Genomic DNA, 17,596 nt, shown 5'->3' with positions numbered 1-17,596 from the left:
CAAACATTGTGGAATAGTAACCCTTTCCTTGCTGAAGGAGGGGTACCTTGACAATCACTTGCTGTGAATACAGTTTTTGGATAGCCACCAACACTGCCTCCCTGGCAGAGGGAGTTGCTAATAAGGCAGATTTTAGAAAACGGCGGGGGGGGGGGGGGGGGAACGTCTCGAATTCCAGCCTGTACCCCTGAGATACTACTTGAAGGGTCCAGGGATCCACCTGTGAGAGAGCCCACTGTGTGCTGAAATTTCTGAGACGGGCCCCCACCGTACCCGGGTCCGCCTGTGAAGCCCCAGCGTCATGCTGTGGACTTACCGGACGCGGGGGAGGACTTTTGCTCTTGGGAACTGGCTGTATGCTGCAGCTTTTTCCCTCTACCTTTGCCTCTCGGCAGAAAGGACGCGCCTCGAGCCCTCTTGTGTTTTTGGGGCCGAAAGGACTGTACTTGATAATACGGTGCTTTCTTTTGCTGTGGGGTAGCTTGTGGCAAAAATGTCGATTTCCCAGCCGTAGCTGTGGAAACGAGGTCTGAAAGACCATCCCCAAACAGTTCCACCCCCTTATAAGGCAAAACTTCCATGTGCCTTTTTGAATCGGCATCACCTGACCACTGCCGAGTCCATAACCCCCTTCTGGTGGCAATGGACATTGCACTTATTTTTGATGCCAGCCGGCAAATATCCCTCTGTGCATCACGCATGTATAAGACAGCGTCTTTTATATGCTCTACTGTCAGCAAAATATTGTCCCTATCCAGGGTATCAATATTATCCAACAGGGAATCTGACCACGCAGCAGCAGCACTGCACATCCATGCTGATGCAATCGCTGGTCGCAATATAATGCCCGTGTGTGTATATATAGCTTTTAGGGTAGCTTCCTGCTTTCTATCGGCAGGATCCTTTAGGGCGGCCGTATCCGGAGACGGTAGTGCCACCTGTTTTGATAAACGTGTAAGCGCTTTATCTACCCTAGGGGATGTTTCCCAACGTGACCTATCCTCAGGCGGGAAAGGGTACGCTGCCAATAACCGTTTAGAAATTATCAATTTCTTATCGGGGGAAGTCCAGGCTTCCGCACACACCTCATTTAATTCCTCAGATGCAGGAAAAACTACTGGGAGTTTTTTCTCTCCGAACATAATACCCTTTTTTTGTGGTACCTGGGGTACTATCAGAAATGTGTAATACATTTTTCATTGCCTCAATTGGAGGGTACACTAGTCTCATCGTCGTCGACACTGGAGTCGGTATCCGTGTCGACATCTGTGTCTGCCATCTGAGGTAGCGGGCGTTTTAAAGCCCCTGATGACATTTGAGACGCTGGAACAGTCACAAGCTGAGTAGCCGGCTGTCCTATGTCGTCAAACCTTTTATGTAAGGAGCTGACACTGTCACGTAATTCCTTCCATAAGTCCATCCACACAGGTGTCGACCCTTCAGGGGGTGACAACACACTTACAGGCATTTGCTCTGCCTCCACATCATTTTCCTCATCATACATGTCGACACAGCGGTACCGACACACAGCACACACACAGGGAATGCTCTGACAGAGGACAGGACCCCACAAAGCCCTTTGGGGAGACAGAGGGAGAGTATGCCAGCACACACCAGAGCGCTTTATACCACAGGGATATCACCTATAAAGAGTGTTTTCCCCTTATAGCTGCATATATATTATATATACTGCGCCTAAATTTGTGCCCCCCCCCTCTCTTTTTTACCCTTTCTGTAGTGCAGGACTGCAGGGGAGAGCCAGGGAGCGATCCTTCCAGCGGAGCTGTGAGGGAAAATGGCGCCAGTGTGCTGAGGGAGATGGCTCCGCCCCTTTTTTGGCGGGCTTTCTCCCGCTATTTTAAGATTTCTGGCAGGGGTTAATATACACCTATATAGCCTCTGGGGCTATATATGGTGTCAGTTTGCCAGCCAAGGTGTTATTTATTGCTGCTCAGGGCGCCCACCCCCAGCGCCCTGCACCCATCAGTGACCGCAGTGTGTGGTGTGCATGAGGAGCAATGGCGCACAGCTGCAGTGCTGTGCGCTACCTTGGAGAAGACAGAAGTCTTCAGCCACCGATTTTCCGGACCTTCTTGCTTCTGGCTCTGTAAGGGGGACGGCGGCGCGGCTCCGGGAACGGACAACGAGGTCGGGTCCTGTGTGCGATCCCTCTGGAGCTAATGGTGTCCAGTAGCCTAAGAAGCCCAAGCTACCACCACTTAGGTAGGTTCGCTTCTTCTCCCCTTAGTCCCTCGGTGCAGTGAGCCTGTTGCCAGCAGGTCTCACTGTAAAATAAAAAACCTAAATTATACTTTCTTTCTAGGAGCTCAGGAGAGCCCCTAGTGTGCATCCAGCTCAGCCGGGCACAGAAATCTAACTGAGGCTTGGAGGAGGGTCATAGGGGGAGGAGCCAGTGCACACCAGATAGTCCTAATTCTTTCTTTAGATGTGCCCAGTCTCCTGCGGAGCCGTCTATTCCCCATGGTCCTTACGGAGTTCCCAGCATCCACTCGGACGTCAGAGAAATACTAATTTTGCGACCAAACAGCTCATAGCTACCATTTATCTAGCACAGTCTATTAAATGGTAGAAAATGATTGCTTGAATAGACAACTTCAGCCTAAACATAGAATGTGACGGCAGATAAGAGCCACTTGCCCCATCTAGTCCCCCCTTTTTTAACCTTATTGTTACCTCAAACCCTATTTGATCCTTATTTCTTTGTAAGGATATCATGTTTAAATTGCTCTACTGTCTTAGCCTCTACCACCTCTGGACCTTGGTAAAACCCTTGATATATTTGAAAGTTTCTATCATGTCCCTCCTTTCCCTTCTCTTTTCAAAACTATACATATTGAGATTAGTCTTTCTGGGTATGTTTTGTGATGTAGGCCATGCACCATTTTAGTTGCCCTTCTTGGACAGTCTCTAATGTATTAATATCCCTTTGAAGATATGGCCTCCAGAAATGAATACAGTATTCTAGATGAGGCCGTACCAATGACCTATACAGTGGCATTATTACTTTCTTTCTGCTGCTGATTCCTCTCCCTATGCAGCCAAGCATCGGACTAGCCTTCCTCATTGCTTTGTTACATTGCTTACCTGCCTTTAAGTCACCTGAAAAAAATATACATATTGAGATTTTTTAGTCTTTCTGAGTATGTTTTTGTACAGTCTCTAATGTATTAATATACTTCCCTATCGCTCTCAAAGGTTTGTTAGTGTTGTTAAATGTATGTTAAATGTAAGAATACCTTTTCTTCCCCTCAACATCCCCTGCAACTGAAAAATCAGCTGCCATATGTAACAAGCGAGACGTCAGCCAATAGGAAGCACTTCTGCACAATACCTCCCCACGTGCCTATGCCTCCTCTTACCTCATAGCCTCCTCTACTTTCCATACAAGCAGCGGTATCCTGTATGGTGCTGTCATGCGTGTACCATTGCAGCCTATGTACGATGCAGTTGTATATATGGCGGAATGTACTAACCTTGCGGTGTACCACACATCGCATCGATACTAATTGCATATGCACTAACATATGCAATTAGTATCACAAAGGACAGCTCTAACGATAAGAGCTGTCCTTTGCGATGCGCTCCGGTCCCTGGAGATTGCTGTGGAGCATGCTGGGAGGGATCCGACGCGGTAAGAAGCCCATACGCTTCTATAGGGTAACACCAGCTACAGCTGGTGCTACCCTCCACATTGGAGCCCTGGCCCCGGAACTTTAGTATATTTGGAAATGTAGTCAAAGCCGCTGCATTTCTGCTTTAGTACATCCCACCCAGAATATGGAGAGTGATAAACAGAAAGAATCAGCTTCCTCACGGCCATGTTACATGATATGACTGAAAAATGGCAGTTAGGAGCTGATTTGTTGGTACTTTATCTCTCTATTACTCTCCACTTCATCACTTTTTAAGGCTTAATACATCTGGACCTGAGTTTGGGACATCTCAGGACAATACACTGCAGTTGCCTATTACACTACGAGAAAATGTCAGTATATATTAGTATATTTCTCGATTATCCTTATAAAACAAAACATGCAATAAACATGCATTATTCTCTAGTGAAATAAATTCTGAATTGATAGAACGTGGAATTGCAGATCAGAACACAGGTGCTGTAACCAGGAACGTACCATCAAACTGTTGGCCACCTGCAGGCGGAGAGCCTGATCTTTCCCGTAACAGAGGAAGCTGTGGGTGTAGACGTTATAGGATTGTCCATACAGGCGGAAGTGCAGGGAGTTATCCTGCGATTCAATATTTTCCCCGGGCACAAATGTGATCTGCGTTGAGGCCCCTCCGAGGTCCAGGGCACCGGATGTTCCTGCCGACTTAGAACTTGGCATAAAATTTAACCAGGGTGAATTCTAATGTAACAAAGGGAAACAAGTAAAAGTTATATTTAGTTTCTCCATATAAACTGTAGACTCTACAAGCATAAACAGGATTGTATCATGACAGTAACAACATGGAAAATCAGCGTAGGATTAAAGAGAGCTTGGCTCTTACATCAAACTAAGCAGATGTATTGACTAATGTCTCAGTATCGAATACAGTACTTGCGTCCAAACTAAGAACACAGGGCTTATATGAAAAATAGTACAAAGGTCGTTGTAACCAGTAGCAACCAGACATTTGGGTTCATTTTCAAAGAAAAAAAGCGAACAAATCTATTTCTCGTTAGCTCCGTATCACCCCATGGGGGATACAGTATGTATCAAAGCTTGGAGAGAGATAAAATGGAGAGATATAAGTACCAACCAATCATCAATCTTTGATACATATCCCCCAATATGCGCTGCATGAAGGCCCTACCAAGCAGAGTATCTATATCACTTTTGGAACCCCTGCCAACCACTGACATATTCTAAGTGCCTTCTAACAAAGGCATATCGGCCTTTGCATGGTTGAGCTCACTGGGTTCCCATCATGGAACTCTCAAATCTGATTGGAGCCAACTGGCATCAACCGCAGTATTCTTCCAGCCTGAAGATGGTCGTCAGTGACCCCAACTGTGAGTGATCACCAAGATTTAGTTGCCAACCTTGTCTGAGAGGAGAGGTACTGTATGAAACCTTTGAAAGATATAAAATGGTAAAGTTCCCTATAGTTACCAATAAGCATCTACAGTATTTGTCATTTCATAGACTGTGCTAGCTAAATGCCACTAACACTAACTTATTAACACTATAGTTTTTTCACTGGTATGCTGCCCTGGGCTTTCTGGCTTATGCTGATTTTTGGGGTGCCGCACCCTGCACCTAGATATAGCGATAGGGACCCCCAATATACAGAGAGGCCTTGACGTGGCTTGGGGGCTTATTCATACATTTGCGCAAATATATGTAACCAAGATCTCTGAATTCTAATATTGTGTAGGATTAAAATCTGGTTACTGGGGGGAACAAAATGCTTTTTTTCTTGCTTAGAAATACAGGGTGCTGGGGGAAACAAAAATAAGAATTTACTTACCGATAATTCTATTTCTCGGAGTCCGTAGTGGATGCTGGGGTTCCTGAAAGGACCATGGGGAATAGCGGCTCCGCAGGAGACAGGGCACAAAAGTAAAGCTTTCCGATCAGGTGGTGTGCACTGGCTCCTCCCCCTATGACCCTCCTCCAAGCCAGTTAGGTACTGTGCCCGGACGAGCGTACACAATAAGGGAGGAATTTTGAATCCCGGGTAAGACTCATACCAGCCACACCAATCACACCGTACAACTTGTGATCTAAACCCAGTTAACAGTATGATAACAGCGGAGCCTCTGAAAAGATGGCTCACAACAATAATAACCCGATTTTTGTAACTATGTACAAGTATTGCAGATAATCCGCACTTGGGATGGGCGCCCAGCATCCACTACGGACTCCGAGAAATAGAATTATCGGTAAGTAAATTCTTATTTTCTCTATCGTCCTAGTGGATGCTGGGGTTCCTGAAAGGACCATGGGGATTATACCAAAGCTCCCAAACGGGCGGGAGAGTGCGGATGACTCTGCAGCACCGAATGAGAGAACTCCAGGTCCTCCTTAGCCAGGGTATCAAATTTGTAGAATTTAGCAAACGTGTTTGCCCCTGACCAAGTAGCTGCTCGGCAAAGTTGTAAAGCCGAGACCCCTCGGGCAGCCGCCCAAGATGAGCCCACCTTCCTTGTGGAATGGGCATTTACATATTTTGGCTGTGGCAGGCCTGCCACAGAATGTGCAAGCTGAATTGTATTACACATCCAACTAGCAATAGTCTGCTTAGAAGCAAGAGCACCCAGTTTGTTGGGTGCATACAGGATAACAGCAAGTCAGTTTTCCTGACTCCAGTCGTCCTGGAACACATTTTCAGGGCCCTGACAACATCCAGCAACTTGGAGTCCTCCAAGTCCCTAGTAGGTGCAAGGCACCCCAATAAGCTGGTTCAGGTGAAACACTGACACCACCTTAGGGAGAGAACTGGGGACGAGTCCGCAGCTCTGCCCTGTCCGAATGGACAAACAGATATGGGCTTTTTTGAGAAAAAACCACCAATTTGACACTCGCCTGGTCCAGGCCAGGGCCAAGAGCATGGTCACTTTTCATGTGAGATGCTTCAAATCCACAGATTTGACTGGTTTTAAACCAATGTGATTTGAGGAATCCCAGAACTACGTTGAGATCCCTCAGTGCCACTGGAGGCACAAAAGGGGGTTGTATATGCAATACTCCCTTGACAAACTTCTGGACTTCAGGAACTGAAACCAATTCTTTCTGGAAGAAAATCGACAGGGCCGAAATTTGAACCTTAATGGACCCCAATTTGAGGCCCATAGACACTCCTGTTTGCAGGAAATGCAGGAAACGACCGAGTTGAAATTTCTTTGTGGGGCCTTCCTGGCCTCACACCACGCCATATTTTCGCCACATGTGGTGATAATGTTGTGCGGTCACCTCCTTTCTGGCTTTGACCAGGGTAGGAATGACCTCTTCCGGAATGCCTTTTTCCCTTAGGATCCGGCTTTCCACCGCCATGCCGACAAACGCAGCTGCGGTAAGTCTTGGAACAGACATGGTACTTGCTGAAACAAGTCCCTTCTTAGCGGCAGAGGCCATAAGACCTCTGTAAGCATCTCTTGAAGTTCCGGGTACCAAGTCCTTCTTGGCCAATCCGGAGCCATGAGTATAGTTCTTACTCCTCTACGTCTTATAATTCTCAGCACCTTAGGTATGAGAAGCAGAGGAGGGAACACATACACGACTGGTACACCCACGGTGTTACCAGAACGTCCACAGCTATTGCCTGAGGGTCTCTTTACCTGGCGCAATACCTGTCCCGTTTTTTGTTCAGACGGGACGCCATCATGTCCACCTTTGGTATTTCCCAACGGTTTACAATCATGTGGAAAAAACTTCCCGATGAAGTTTCCACACTCCCGGGTGGAGGTCGTGCCTGCTGAGGAAGTCTGCTTCCCAGTTTCCATTCCCGGGGTGAAACACTGCTGACAGTGCTATCACATGATTTTCCGCCCAGCGAAAAGTCCTTGCAGTTTTTGCCATTGCCCTCCTGCTTCTTGTGTCGCCCTGTCTGTTTACGTGGGCGACTGCCGTGATGTTTTTCCCACTGGATCAATACCGGCTGACCTTGAAGCAGAGGTCTTGCTAAGCTTAGAGCATTATAAATTTACCCTTAGCTCCAGTATATTTATGTGGAGAAAAGTCTCCAGACTTGATCACACTCCCTGGAAATTTTTTCCTTGTGTGACTGCTCCCCAGCCTCTCGGGCTGGGCTCCGTGGTCACCAGCATCCAATCCTGAATGCCGAATCTGCGGCCCTCTAGAAGATGAGCACTCTATAACCACCACAGGAGAGACACCCTTGTCCTTGGATATAGGGTTATCCGCTGATGCATCTGAAGATGCGATCCGGACCATTTGTCCAGCAGATCCCACTGAAAAGTTCTTGCGTGAAATCTGTCGAATGGAATTGCTTCGTAGGAAGCCACCATTTTTACCAGGACCCTTGTGCAATGATGCACTGTTTTTAGGAGGTTCCTGACTAGCTCGGATAACTCCCTGGCTTTCTCTTCCGGGAGAAACACCTTTTTCTGGACTGTGTCCAGAATCATCCCTAGGCACAGCAGACGTGTCGTCGGGATCAGCTGCGATTTTGGAATATTTAGAATCCACCCGTGCTGTTGTAGCAGTATCCGAGATAGTGCTACTCCGACCTCCAACTGTTCTCTGGACTATGCCCTTATCAGGAGATCGTCCAAGTAAGGGATAATTAAGACGCCTTTTCTTCGAAGAAGAATCATCATTTCGGCCATTACCTTGGTAAAGACCCGGGGTGCCGTGGACAATCCAAACGGCAGCGTCTGAAACTGATAGTGACAGTTCTGCACCACGAACCTGAGGTACCCTTAGTGAGAAGGGCAAATTTGGGACATAGAGGTAAGCATCCCTGATGTCCCGGGACACTATATAGTCCCCTTCTTCCTGGTTCGTTATCACTGCTCTGAGTGACTCCATCTTGATTTGAACCTTTATAAGTGTTCAAAAAATTTTTTAGAATAAGTCTCACCTAGCCTTCAGGCTTCAGTACCACAATATAGTGTGGAATAATACCCCTTTCTTGTAGTAGGAGGGGTAATTTAATTATCACCTGCTGGGAATACAGCTTGTGAATTTTTTCCCATACTGCCTCCTTGTCGGAGGGAGACCTTGGTAAAGCAGACTTCAGGAGCCTGCGAAGGGGAAACGTCTCGACATTCCAATCTGTACCCCTGGGATACTACTTGTAGGATCCAGGGGTCCTGTACGGTCTCAGCGCCATGCTGAGAACTTGTCAGAAGCGGTGGAACGCTTCTGTTCCTGGGAATGGGCTGCCTGCTGCAGTCTTCTTCCCTTTCCTCTATCCCTGGGCAGATATGATCTTATAGGGACGAAAGGATTGAGGCTGAAAAGACGGTGTCTTTTTCTGCAGAGATGTGACTTAGGGTAAAAACGGTGGATTTTCCAGCAGTTGCCGTGGCCACCAGGTCCGATGGACCGACCCCAAATAACTCCTTTATACGGCAATACACCTTTGTGCCGTTTGGAATCTGCATCACCTGACCACTGTCGTGTCCATAAACATCTTCTGGCAGATATGGACATCGCACTTACTCTTGATGCCAGAGTGCAAATATCCCTCTGTGCATCTCGCATATATAGAAATGCATCCTTTAAATGCTCTATAGTCAATAAAATACTGTCCCTGTCAAGGGTATCAATATTTTTAGTCAGGGAATCCGACCAAGCCACCCCAGCTCTGCACATCCAGGCTGAGGCGATCGCTGGTCGCAGTATAACACCAGTATGTGTGTATATACTTTTTATGATATTTTCCAGCCTCCCGTCAGCTGGTCCTTGAGGACGGCCCTATCTATAGACGGTACCGCCACTTGTTTTGATAAGCGTGTGAGCGCCTTATCCACCCTAAGGGGTGTTTTCCAACGCGCCCTAACTTCTGGCGGGAAAGGGTATACCGCCCATAATTTTCTATCGGGGGGAACCCACGCATCATCACACACTTTATTTAATTTATCTGATTCAGGAAAAACTATGGTAGTTTTTTCACATCCCACATAATACCCTCTTTTGTGGTACTTGTAGTATCAGAAATATGTAACACCTCCTTCATTGCCTTTAACGTGTGGCCCTAATAAGGAATACGTTTGTTTATTCACCGTCGACACTGGATTCAGTGTCCCTGTCTGTGTCTGTGTCGACCGACTAAAGTAAACGGGCGTTTTAAAACCCCTGACGGTGTTTTTGAGACGTCTGGACCGGTACTAATTGTTTGTCGGCCGTCTCATGTCGTCAACCGACCTTGCAGCGTGTTGACATTATCACGTAATTCCCTAAATAAGCCATCCATTCCGGTGTCGACTCCCTAGAGAGTGACATCACCATTACAGGCAATTGCTCCGCCTCCTCACCAACATCGTCCTCCTACATGTTGACACACACGTACCGACACACAGCACACACACAGGGAATGCTCTGATAGAGGACAGGACCCACTAGCCCTTTGGAGAGACAGAGGGAGAGTTTGCCAGCACACACCAAAAACGCTATAATTTTATATAGGGACAACCTTATATAAGTGTTTCTCCCTAATAGCATCTTTATATAGATATTTATATCGCCAATTAGTGCCCCCCCTCTCTGTTTAAACCCTGTTTCTGTAGTGCAGTGCAGGGGAGAGCCTGGGAGCCTTCTCTCCAGCCTTTCTGTGAGAGAAAATGGCGCTGTGTGCTGAGGAGATAGGCCCCGCCCCTTTTCCGGCGGCCTCGTCTCCCGCTCTTTAGTGAAGTTTGGCAGGGGTTAAATATCTCCATATAGCCTCTGGGGGCTATATGTGAGGTATTTTTAGCCAGTATATAGGTTTACATTTGCCTCCCAGGGCGCCCCCCCCCAGCGCCCTGCACCCTCAGTGACTGCGTGTGAAGTGTGCTGAGAGGAAAATGGCGCACAGCTGCAGTGCTGTGCGCTACCTTTAGAAGACTGCAAGGGTCTTCAGCCGCCGATTCTGGACCTCTTCTTACTTCAGCATCTGCAAGGGGGCCGGCGGCGCGGCTCCGGTGACCATCCAGGCTGTACCTGTGATCGTCCCTCTGGAGCTGATGTCCAGTAGCCAAGAAGCCAATCCATCCTGCACGCAGGTGAGTTCACTTCTTCTCCCCTCTGTCCCTCGTTGCAGTGATCCTGTTGCCAGCAGGACTCACTGTAAAATAAAAAACCTAAGCTAAACTTTCTCTAAGCAGCTCTTTAGGAGAGCCACCTAGAATTGCACCCTTCTCGGCCGGGCACAAAAATCTAACTGGCTTGGAGGAGGGTCATAGGGGGAGGAGCCAGTGCACACCACCTGATCGGAAAGCTTTACTTTTGTGCCCTGTCTCCTGCGGAGCCGCTATTCCCCATGGTCCTTTCAGGAACCCCAGCATCCACTAGGACGATAGAGAAATGCTTTTTTTCTTGCTTAGAAATACCCCTCCCTTGCAAGCACATGAGTGATATCACTAAGCTAATTGAGCATCTACCACTATATATGTCTAAATGAGAGAAGATAATTGGCTGCCTTGGGCAACTTCTCCATTTTTTCTATCTCCAAAGCTTGCCACATCTCCCCACTGGGTGCAGAACACCATACTCCTTACTATACCCAAGTTCTACAAACGTTCCATACCCTGGTATATGTGATCAGGCCCAATATCTTCAGTTTGACTTGCAATCATTTTTCAGCTTGTTATCAATGAATCCAAACTACTAACTCAAACTTTTCTGGTCAAATTACATATATGTCTCTATTCCAGAGTGTTAGACTAATCACAACACCTAGAGCACTCCAACGGGACCACCATCATCAAACCTCTGAGGAGCTACTACGTACCTAGTGATCTGGTATTTAAGCAACTAGCAGACCACACAATGCCAAGTGCTACTGGGACCGGCGCTAATGCCTGAAAACTTTGTGGCCTTTAATGGGCAACATCATCTGATGGTTCATCCAAAACTGATTCAGTGCAAATACACCCAATCATTGCAACACCCCCATTTAGCTCATGACCTCACTAAAGGCAAGACCACCACCCTGTCACAAATTCAATACGTGGGAATAAAATCTATATAATTTAAATCACTGAAAGTCCACCAGATGACCCCAATACATACGGTGAACATGACCCTCCCTGCACCAAATGACAGTCACCACTCTACAGAGCATGATATTTTATATCAAGTTGCACATGTTTTCTAAGCCTACCTTGTATCTCATAAATCGACTGAAGGTTAAAGTCCATCTGACAGAAACTGGTCCACTAGCTCAAAGCCTTCCAAACCTCCAGTACTACCAAGTATGGTGCAACCATTGATACCAGCCTTCTCCAACAGGATGCAAGTCTGAGTACGACTCGGACAAAATGAGAAATATTAAACACGCTGTACAAGAAGTGGTGCACAGGGCGGTGGCACCAGGGCCATTTTAACGTGTAGGCACACTGGTCAGCTGCCAAGGGCCCCACAATTCTAGGGGGCTCCAAGCAGGAGCAGGCAGCATTCTCTACCTGCCTCCCAGCCTGCAGCCACACAGTGAATGGCTGGCAGCATGCTGATTGGTAGATAGCTCCAGACATCCACAAATCAGGGTGGACAGTCATTCACTGTATGGAAGCATGTAGAGAGACGGTGCAGGACTGCGGGAGGGGCGTTTTTTTTTTAAATTGTTTCCTGTAATGCTGTTAAGATGGCCTTGGGTGGCAGGACTCATTGCTCAAACTGCAGAGATCGGTAAGTACTAACTTGTAAGAAGTTTCCTAGAAGGTAGTTAATGGTAATCCAGCCATAGGCGCCCTCTTCTTGTCCTGTAATTATTCTGGCACCTTGAAAATCAAAGGGAGTAGAGCGCAATGCATTCTCCACCGAGGAAAGGACCTCATCAGCCACTGCTGGGTTATTGCGCCTACAGGGATAGGAAGCGTCATAAGTCAATGTATATACATGTCTTTAATTACATTATTATTACTATTATATATGTCTAATAGGTACATTATTATACAAGTGACAGACTAGTTGACGTTAGGCTGTGGATGAGGTTTAGGTTATGACAGATCTACAAGAGCCATAAGTGCAGCACCTACATACATGTAACATTATCTTGCTCTAAGGTTAAGACAAACAGTTGTCTTAGAGGACAAGGGACTGTACCTGAGAAGTCGCATTCCTGCCGTGGCTCCTAAATATACAGGCGTCTCCTTATGCTGAATGACAGGAATTGCGTCTTGAGCCTTGCGCATGCAAGCCTGAAGAGATTTGCCAGCTTTTACTGGATTTTGATAGTAACTAGATACACCGTTGCCTTTTAGGAAGAAAAGAAAAAGACAAGTTTAGGAACCCATGTAACTGCCAAAGCGCTATTGTAGGGGCCATGGTTCTAAACACCTCCGGAAGGTCTTTCTGTAAGGAATGGATGTATCCTGTATGAGCTCTGTTGGGTCTATGTACTAAACCTTGCAGAGAGATAAAGTACCAACCAGTGGAGAAGGTTTGAAGTAACATTTATCAAGTGCATTCTATAAAATTATAGGTAGCAGTGGATTGGTTGCCATGGGCAACTTCTCCACTTGCTTACTTCTCCATTCTTATCACTGCTTCATACATCTACCTCTTTATCTCTCTCCAAGGTTTAGTACATAGACCCATAACAGATTCCACCTCAAAACTATCACAAAGTGTCTCACAAGCTTAATCCAACTTCTCACAATACAAAGGGTATAAATACTGTGACAAGAACACTGGGATAGTGTTTGAGGGCGGGTATGTTTGTCCCAGGTTCTTGTCTTACATGTTTTAGAAAATGAAAACTTCTAGGAAAATGCTTTTGTTTTGTTAGAACCTTTTCAGTTTGCTGGAAAAGCTGGATAAGGGCCCTGAGAGAGAGATAGGGCGAGTTCCAGACATTGGGCCCAGTTCGGATCTTTGGCCTCACAGAGGGCTAATCTGGGCTTTCAGCTGTGCAAGAGTCTTATAGGGCTTCTAGCCTGATTAATGTGTGCAGACTGCCTGGGAAGACTGCAAGATCTCTGTGAGAGAAACACGCTACCTGATACAAGTGAGCTATACAGTGTTTACTGGAATACTCTGTGTTTTTTGTTTAGTGATAGTTAGGAACATCTTGTGTTTAGTTAGTGCCGGACAGGCAAGGTATTTTCTTTTGGTGTTTGTTTTATTTTCTGTATAATAAAACTGGCTGGGGCCAGTTGTACCAGAAACTGGACATGTGTGGTTCCTCAGCTGCTGCGTGCTGCCAGTTACCCCAGGAAACGGCACCTTGTACCCTTACAGTGTTACAACTTGGTGGAGAATGCGAGCATGCCGTTCTGCGCATGAATGCGAGCATGCCGTTCTGCGTGAAAGCAGCAGCTTTGTGAGGCCTGCAGAAAACGGTGTTTATGCAGATACAGCCCAGTGTGAAGTTACTGAGATTCGCCCTGAGGATTTGATATATGTCCTGGGTGAAAGCAGCTACAAAGCCGCCTGAAAAGTCTGTCGACATGGAGGAACTGCTCAAAGCCTTGCTGCAAGCTACAGTGGCTCAGCAGGAGGCCAACAGACAGCAGCAGGTGGCAATGGAGGAAAATTGGAGACTACAGCGAGAGGACTTAACAGAAGTGATGCAGAGCCTTGCAGCCCAGATTGGAGATATGGCCGTCAGTGCTCCGACCAGCTCTAGTTCTATACGGGCCAGTCACTTCCTGCAGAAAATGACAGAGGCTGATGATGTGGAGGCCTACCTGACCACGTTTGAAAGGACTGTCGAGCGTGAGAACTGGCCGAAAGCACAGTGGGCCAGTCTGCTGGCACCTTTTCTGTCAGGTGAGCCCCAAAAAGTGTACTTTGATTTAAGCCCTGCTGAGGCTCGGGACTATGATAAACTAAAGAGCCAGTTGATAATACCGGTGATTTTATGGATGTACGTGTGTCTTCGGAACTTTCTGACCCTTTGCCTTTTGCTAGTTTGGCTGGGGAAGTGACAGATGGGGAGTCCAGTGAGGACCCTCTTGCTGGGAACAGAGACATAATAGTTAGAACTGAAAGCGTGCCTGACCTGGAGGTAAAGAAGGATCTGTTTGCATCTGAACAGTTAAAGGATCCTACCTTAATAAAGGCTAGAGAGAATGTTAAGGTTGTTAATGGGGAACCTGTGGTACAAGGTGACAGGGTTACGTATCCCCACATGGCCATCTGTAATGAGCTCTTGTACCACATTGTCAAAAGGGGTGAGGATGTGGTAGAACAGCTGGTAGTTCCCCAGCCTTATCGGAGAACGGTACTAGATTTAGCTCATAGTCACGTTACCGCAGGACATTTAGGGGCAGAAAAAACCACTGAAAGAGTTTTACAAAGGTTCTTTTGGCCAGGGGTTTATAAAAAAGTGTCTGAATATTGTTCTTCCTGTCCTGAATGCCAGTATCATGCCCCTAGACCCCATTTCAGGAGCCCACTAGTTCCCATGCCTATTATAGAGGTCCCGTTTGACAGAATAGCCATGGATCTCGTGGGGCCCTTGTTAAAGTCTGCTCGGGGCCATCAGTATATCCTGGTAATTATGGACTATGCCACTCGATATCCTGAGGCTGTCCCTTTACGCACTATCACAACCAAGGCGATAGCTAGGGAGCTGGTGCTGGTTTTTAGTAGAGTGGAAATACCAAAAGAAATTTTGACTGACCAAGGTACTCCATTTATGTCAAGGATCATGAAAGAATTGTGCAAATTATTTAAGGTCACTCACCTCAGGACGTCCATCTACCATCCCCAAACTGACGGGTTGGTGGAAAGGTTTAATAAAACATTAAAAAGTATGTTAAAAAAGGTTGTTGAGAGAGATGGGAAAAACTGGGATTGTTTGTTGCCCTACTTGTTAATGGCCATCAGAGAAGTTCCTCAGTCCTCTACGGGGTTTTCTCCATTTGATTTGTTGTATGGTAGACACCCCAGAGGGCTGTTGGACATTGCCAAAGAGACGTGGGAAGGACAGCCCACTCCTTATAGAAGCGTTATTGAACATGTAACACAAATGCAGGATAGGATTGCAGCCGTGGTACCTATTGTCAGAGAGCACATGGAACAGGCCCAAAGTGCTCAACAGAGGGTCTATAACCGGACTGCCAAGATACTGGAATTTGCTCCTGGAGATAGAATTCTTGTTTTGGTACCCATTGTGGAAAGCAAATTCCTAGCTAAATGGCAGGGTCCATTTGAGATTAGGGAAAAAGTGAATGAGGTTAATTACAAAGTATACCAGCCGGGGAAGAGAAAACCCGAACAAATCTACCATGTTAACTTAATCAAACCCTGGAAAGATAGGTTGTCTCTGTCAGCGGAGCCTTGCCCTTCGGTGTCTTCACCTCGGTTGCTTCCCGCAGTAAAGGTGTCAGAGACATTATCAGCTGATCAGAACAATCAGGTTAAATAATTTCTCATCCAAAATAGGGAGATATTTTCAGAGCTGCCTGGCCGAACGACCATAATAAAACATGACATTGTCACAGAACCAGGGGTCAGGGTTCATTTAAAGCCATATAGGATTCCTGAAGCTCAGCGAGAAGCTGTTTCTAAAGAAGTTAAAACCATGTTAGAACTTGGAGTCATAGAGGAATCTAACAGTGAGTGGTCCAGTCCCATAGTTCTCATCCCGAAGCCCGATGGTAGCATACGCTTCTGTAATGACTTTCGTAAGTTAAATGAGGTGTCCAAGTTTGACGCATACCCCATGTCCCGTGTGGATGAGCTTATAGAAAGGCTGGGAACAGCCAGGTTTCTCACCACGTTGGACCTGACCAAAGGTTACTGGCAAATACCTTTATCTGATAGCGCAAAAGAAAAAACAGCCTTTTCGGTTCCGGAGCGGCTGTACCAGTATAAGATGTTACCCTTTGGGTTGCATGGGGCTCCAGCAACCTTTCAACGGGCGATGGATAAAATTTTGAGGCCCCATAGAAAATATGCAGCTGCCTATTTGGATGATGTGGTAATTCACAGTACAGACTGGGGGTCCCATTTGGTTAGGGTACAAGCAGTACTGGACTCAATCAGATAGGCAGGGTTAACTGCTAACCCAAAGAAGTACTGCCTCACAATGGAGGAGGTCAAATACTTGGGCTTCACCATAGGCAGAGGTCTGATTAGGCCCCAATTGAATAAAATTGATGCTATTCAAAACTGGCCTCGTCCAGTGAATAAAAAACAGGTAAGGGCTTTTTTGGGAATAACTGTGTACTATAGACGGTTTATTCCCAATTTTGCGGCCACAGCGGTGCCGTTGTCAGACCTTACCAAAGGGAAGCAGTCAAATATGGTGAAATGGAACCCTGATGCAGAAAAAGCGTTCCAAGCGTTAAAAGTGGCTTTGTGTTCACAACCGGTATTGATAACACCAGATTTTTCAAAAGAATTTGTGGTACAGACAGATGCCTCAGAGGTAGGGATAGGGGCTGTGTTGTCCCAAACCAGAGATGGGGACGAACACCCTATCATTTATTTGAGTAGGAAACTTAAGGAGCATGAAAAAAGGTATGCCATTGTGGAAAAGGAGGCTTTGGCCATTAAGTGGGCACTAGATACCTTGAGATATTACCTCTTGGGTAGACAATTCAGACTAGTGACAGATCATGCCCCTTTAAAATGGATGTATGTAAATAGAGGCAAGAATGCTCGTGTAACTAGATGGTTTCTAGCGTTGCAGGATTTTAAGTTTACTGTCGAACATAGACCGGGTACACAATTGGCCAACGCAGATGCATTGTCCCGCATCTTCTGTTTGGGGGCTACAAGTGTTCCGGCCCCTAGGTCGAAACAGGGGAGGGGGATATGTGACAAGAACACTGGGATAGTGTTTGAGGGCGGGTATGTTTGTCCCGGGTTCTTGTCTTACATGTTTTAGAAAATGAAAACTTCTAGGAAAATGCTTTTGTTTTGTTAGAACCTTTTCAGTTTGCTGGAAAAGCTGGATAAGGGCCCTGAGAGAGAGATTGGGCGAGTTCCAGACATTGGGCCCAGTTCGGATCTTT

The 17,596-nt window shown here is 46.6% G+C and overlaps 1 protein-coding gene across 1 annotated transcript in view; it reads right to left on the bottom strand.

Annotated features, from left to right (window-relative positions):
• Positions 1 to 17,596, bottom strand: part of ENTPD1 (ectonucleoside triphosphate diphosphohydrolase 1) — a 173,592-nt gene that overhangs the window by 16,132 nt on the left and 139,864 nt on the right. Inside the window, exons 4-6 of the mRNA XM_063962248.1 lie at positions 12,732 to 12,882; positions 12,327 to 12,486; positions 4,152 to 4,385 (exon numbers count right to left, since the gene is read on the bottom strand). Of these exons, the coding sequence (XP_063818318.1) occupies positions 4,152 to 4,385; positions 12,327 to 12,486; positions 12,732 to 12,882 (545 nt within the window). The remainder of the gene's footprint in view (positions 1 to 4,151; positions 4,386 to 12,326; positions 12,487 to 12,731; positions 12,883 to 17,596) is intronic.

This window comes from Pseudophryne corroboree, chromosome 3 (assembly GCF_028390025.1).
Source record: "Pseudophryne corroboree isolate aPseCor3 chromosome 3, aPseCor3.hap2, whole genome shotgun sequence".
Classification (NCBI taxonomy): domain Eukaryota; kingdom Metazoa; phylum Chordata; class Amphibia; order Anura; family Myobatrachidae; genus Pseudophryne; species Pseudophryne corroboree.
This window is presented reverse-complemented; position numbering and strand designations above follow the sequence as displayed.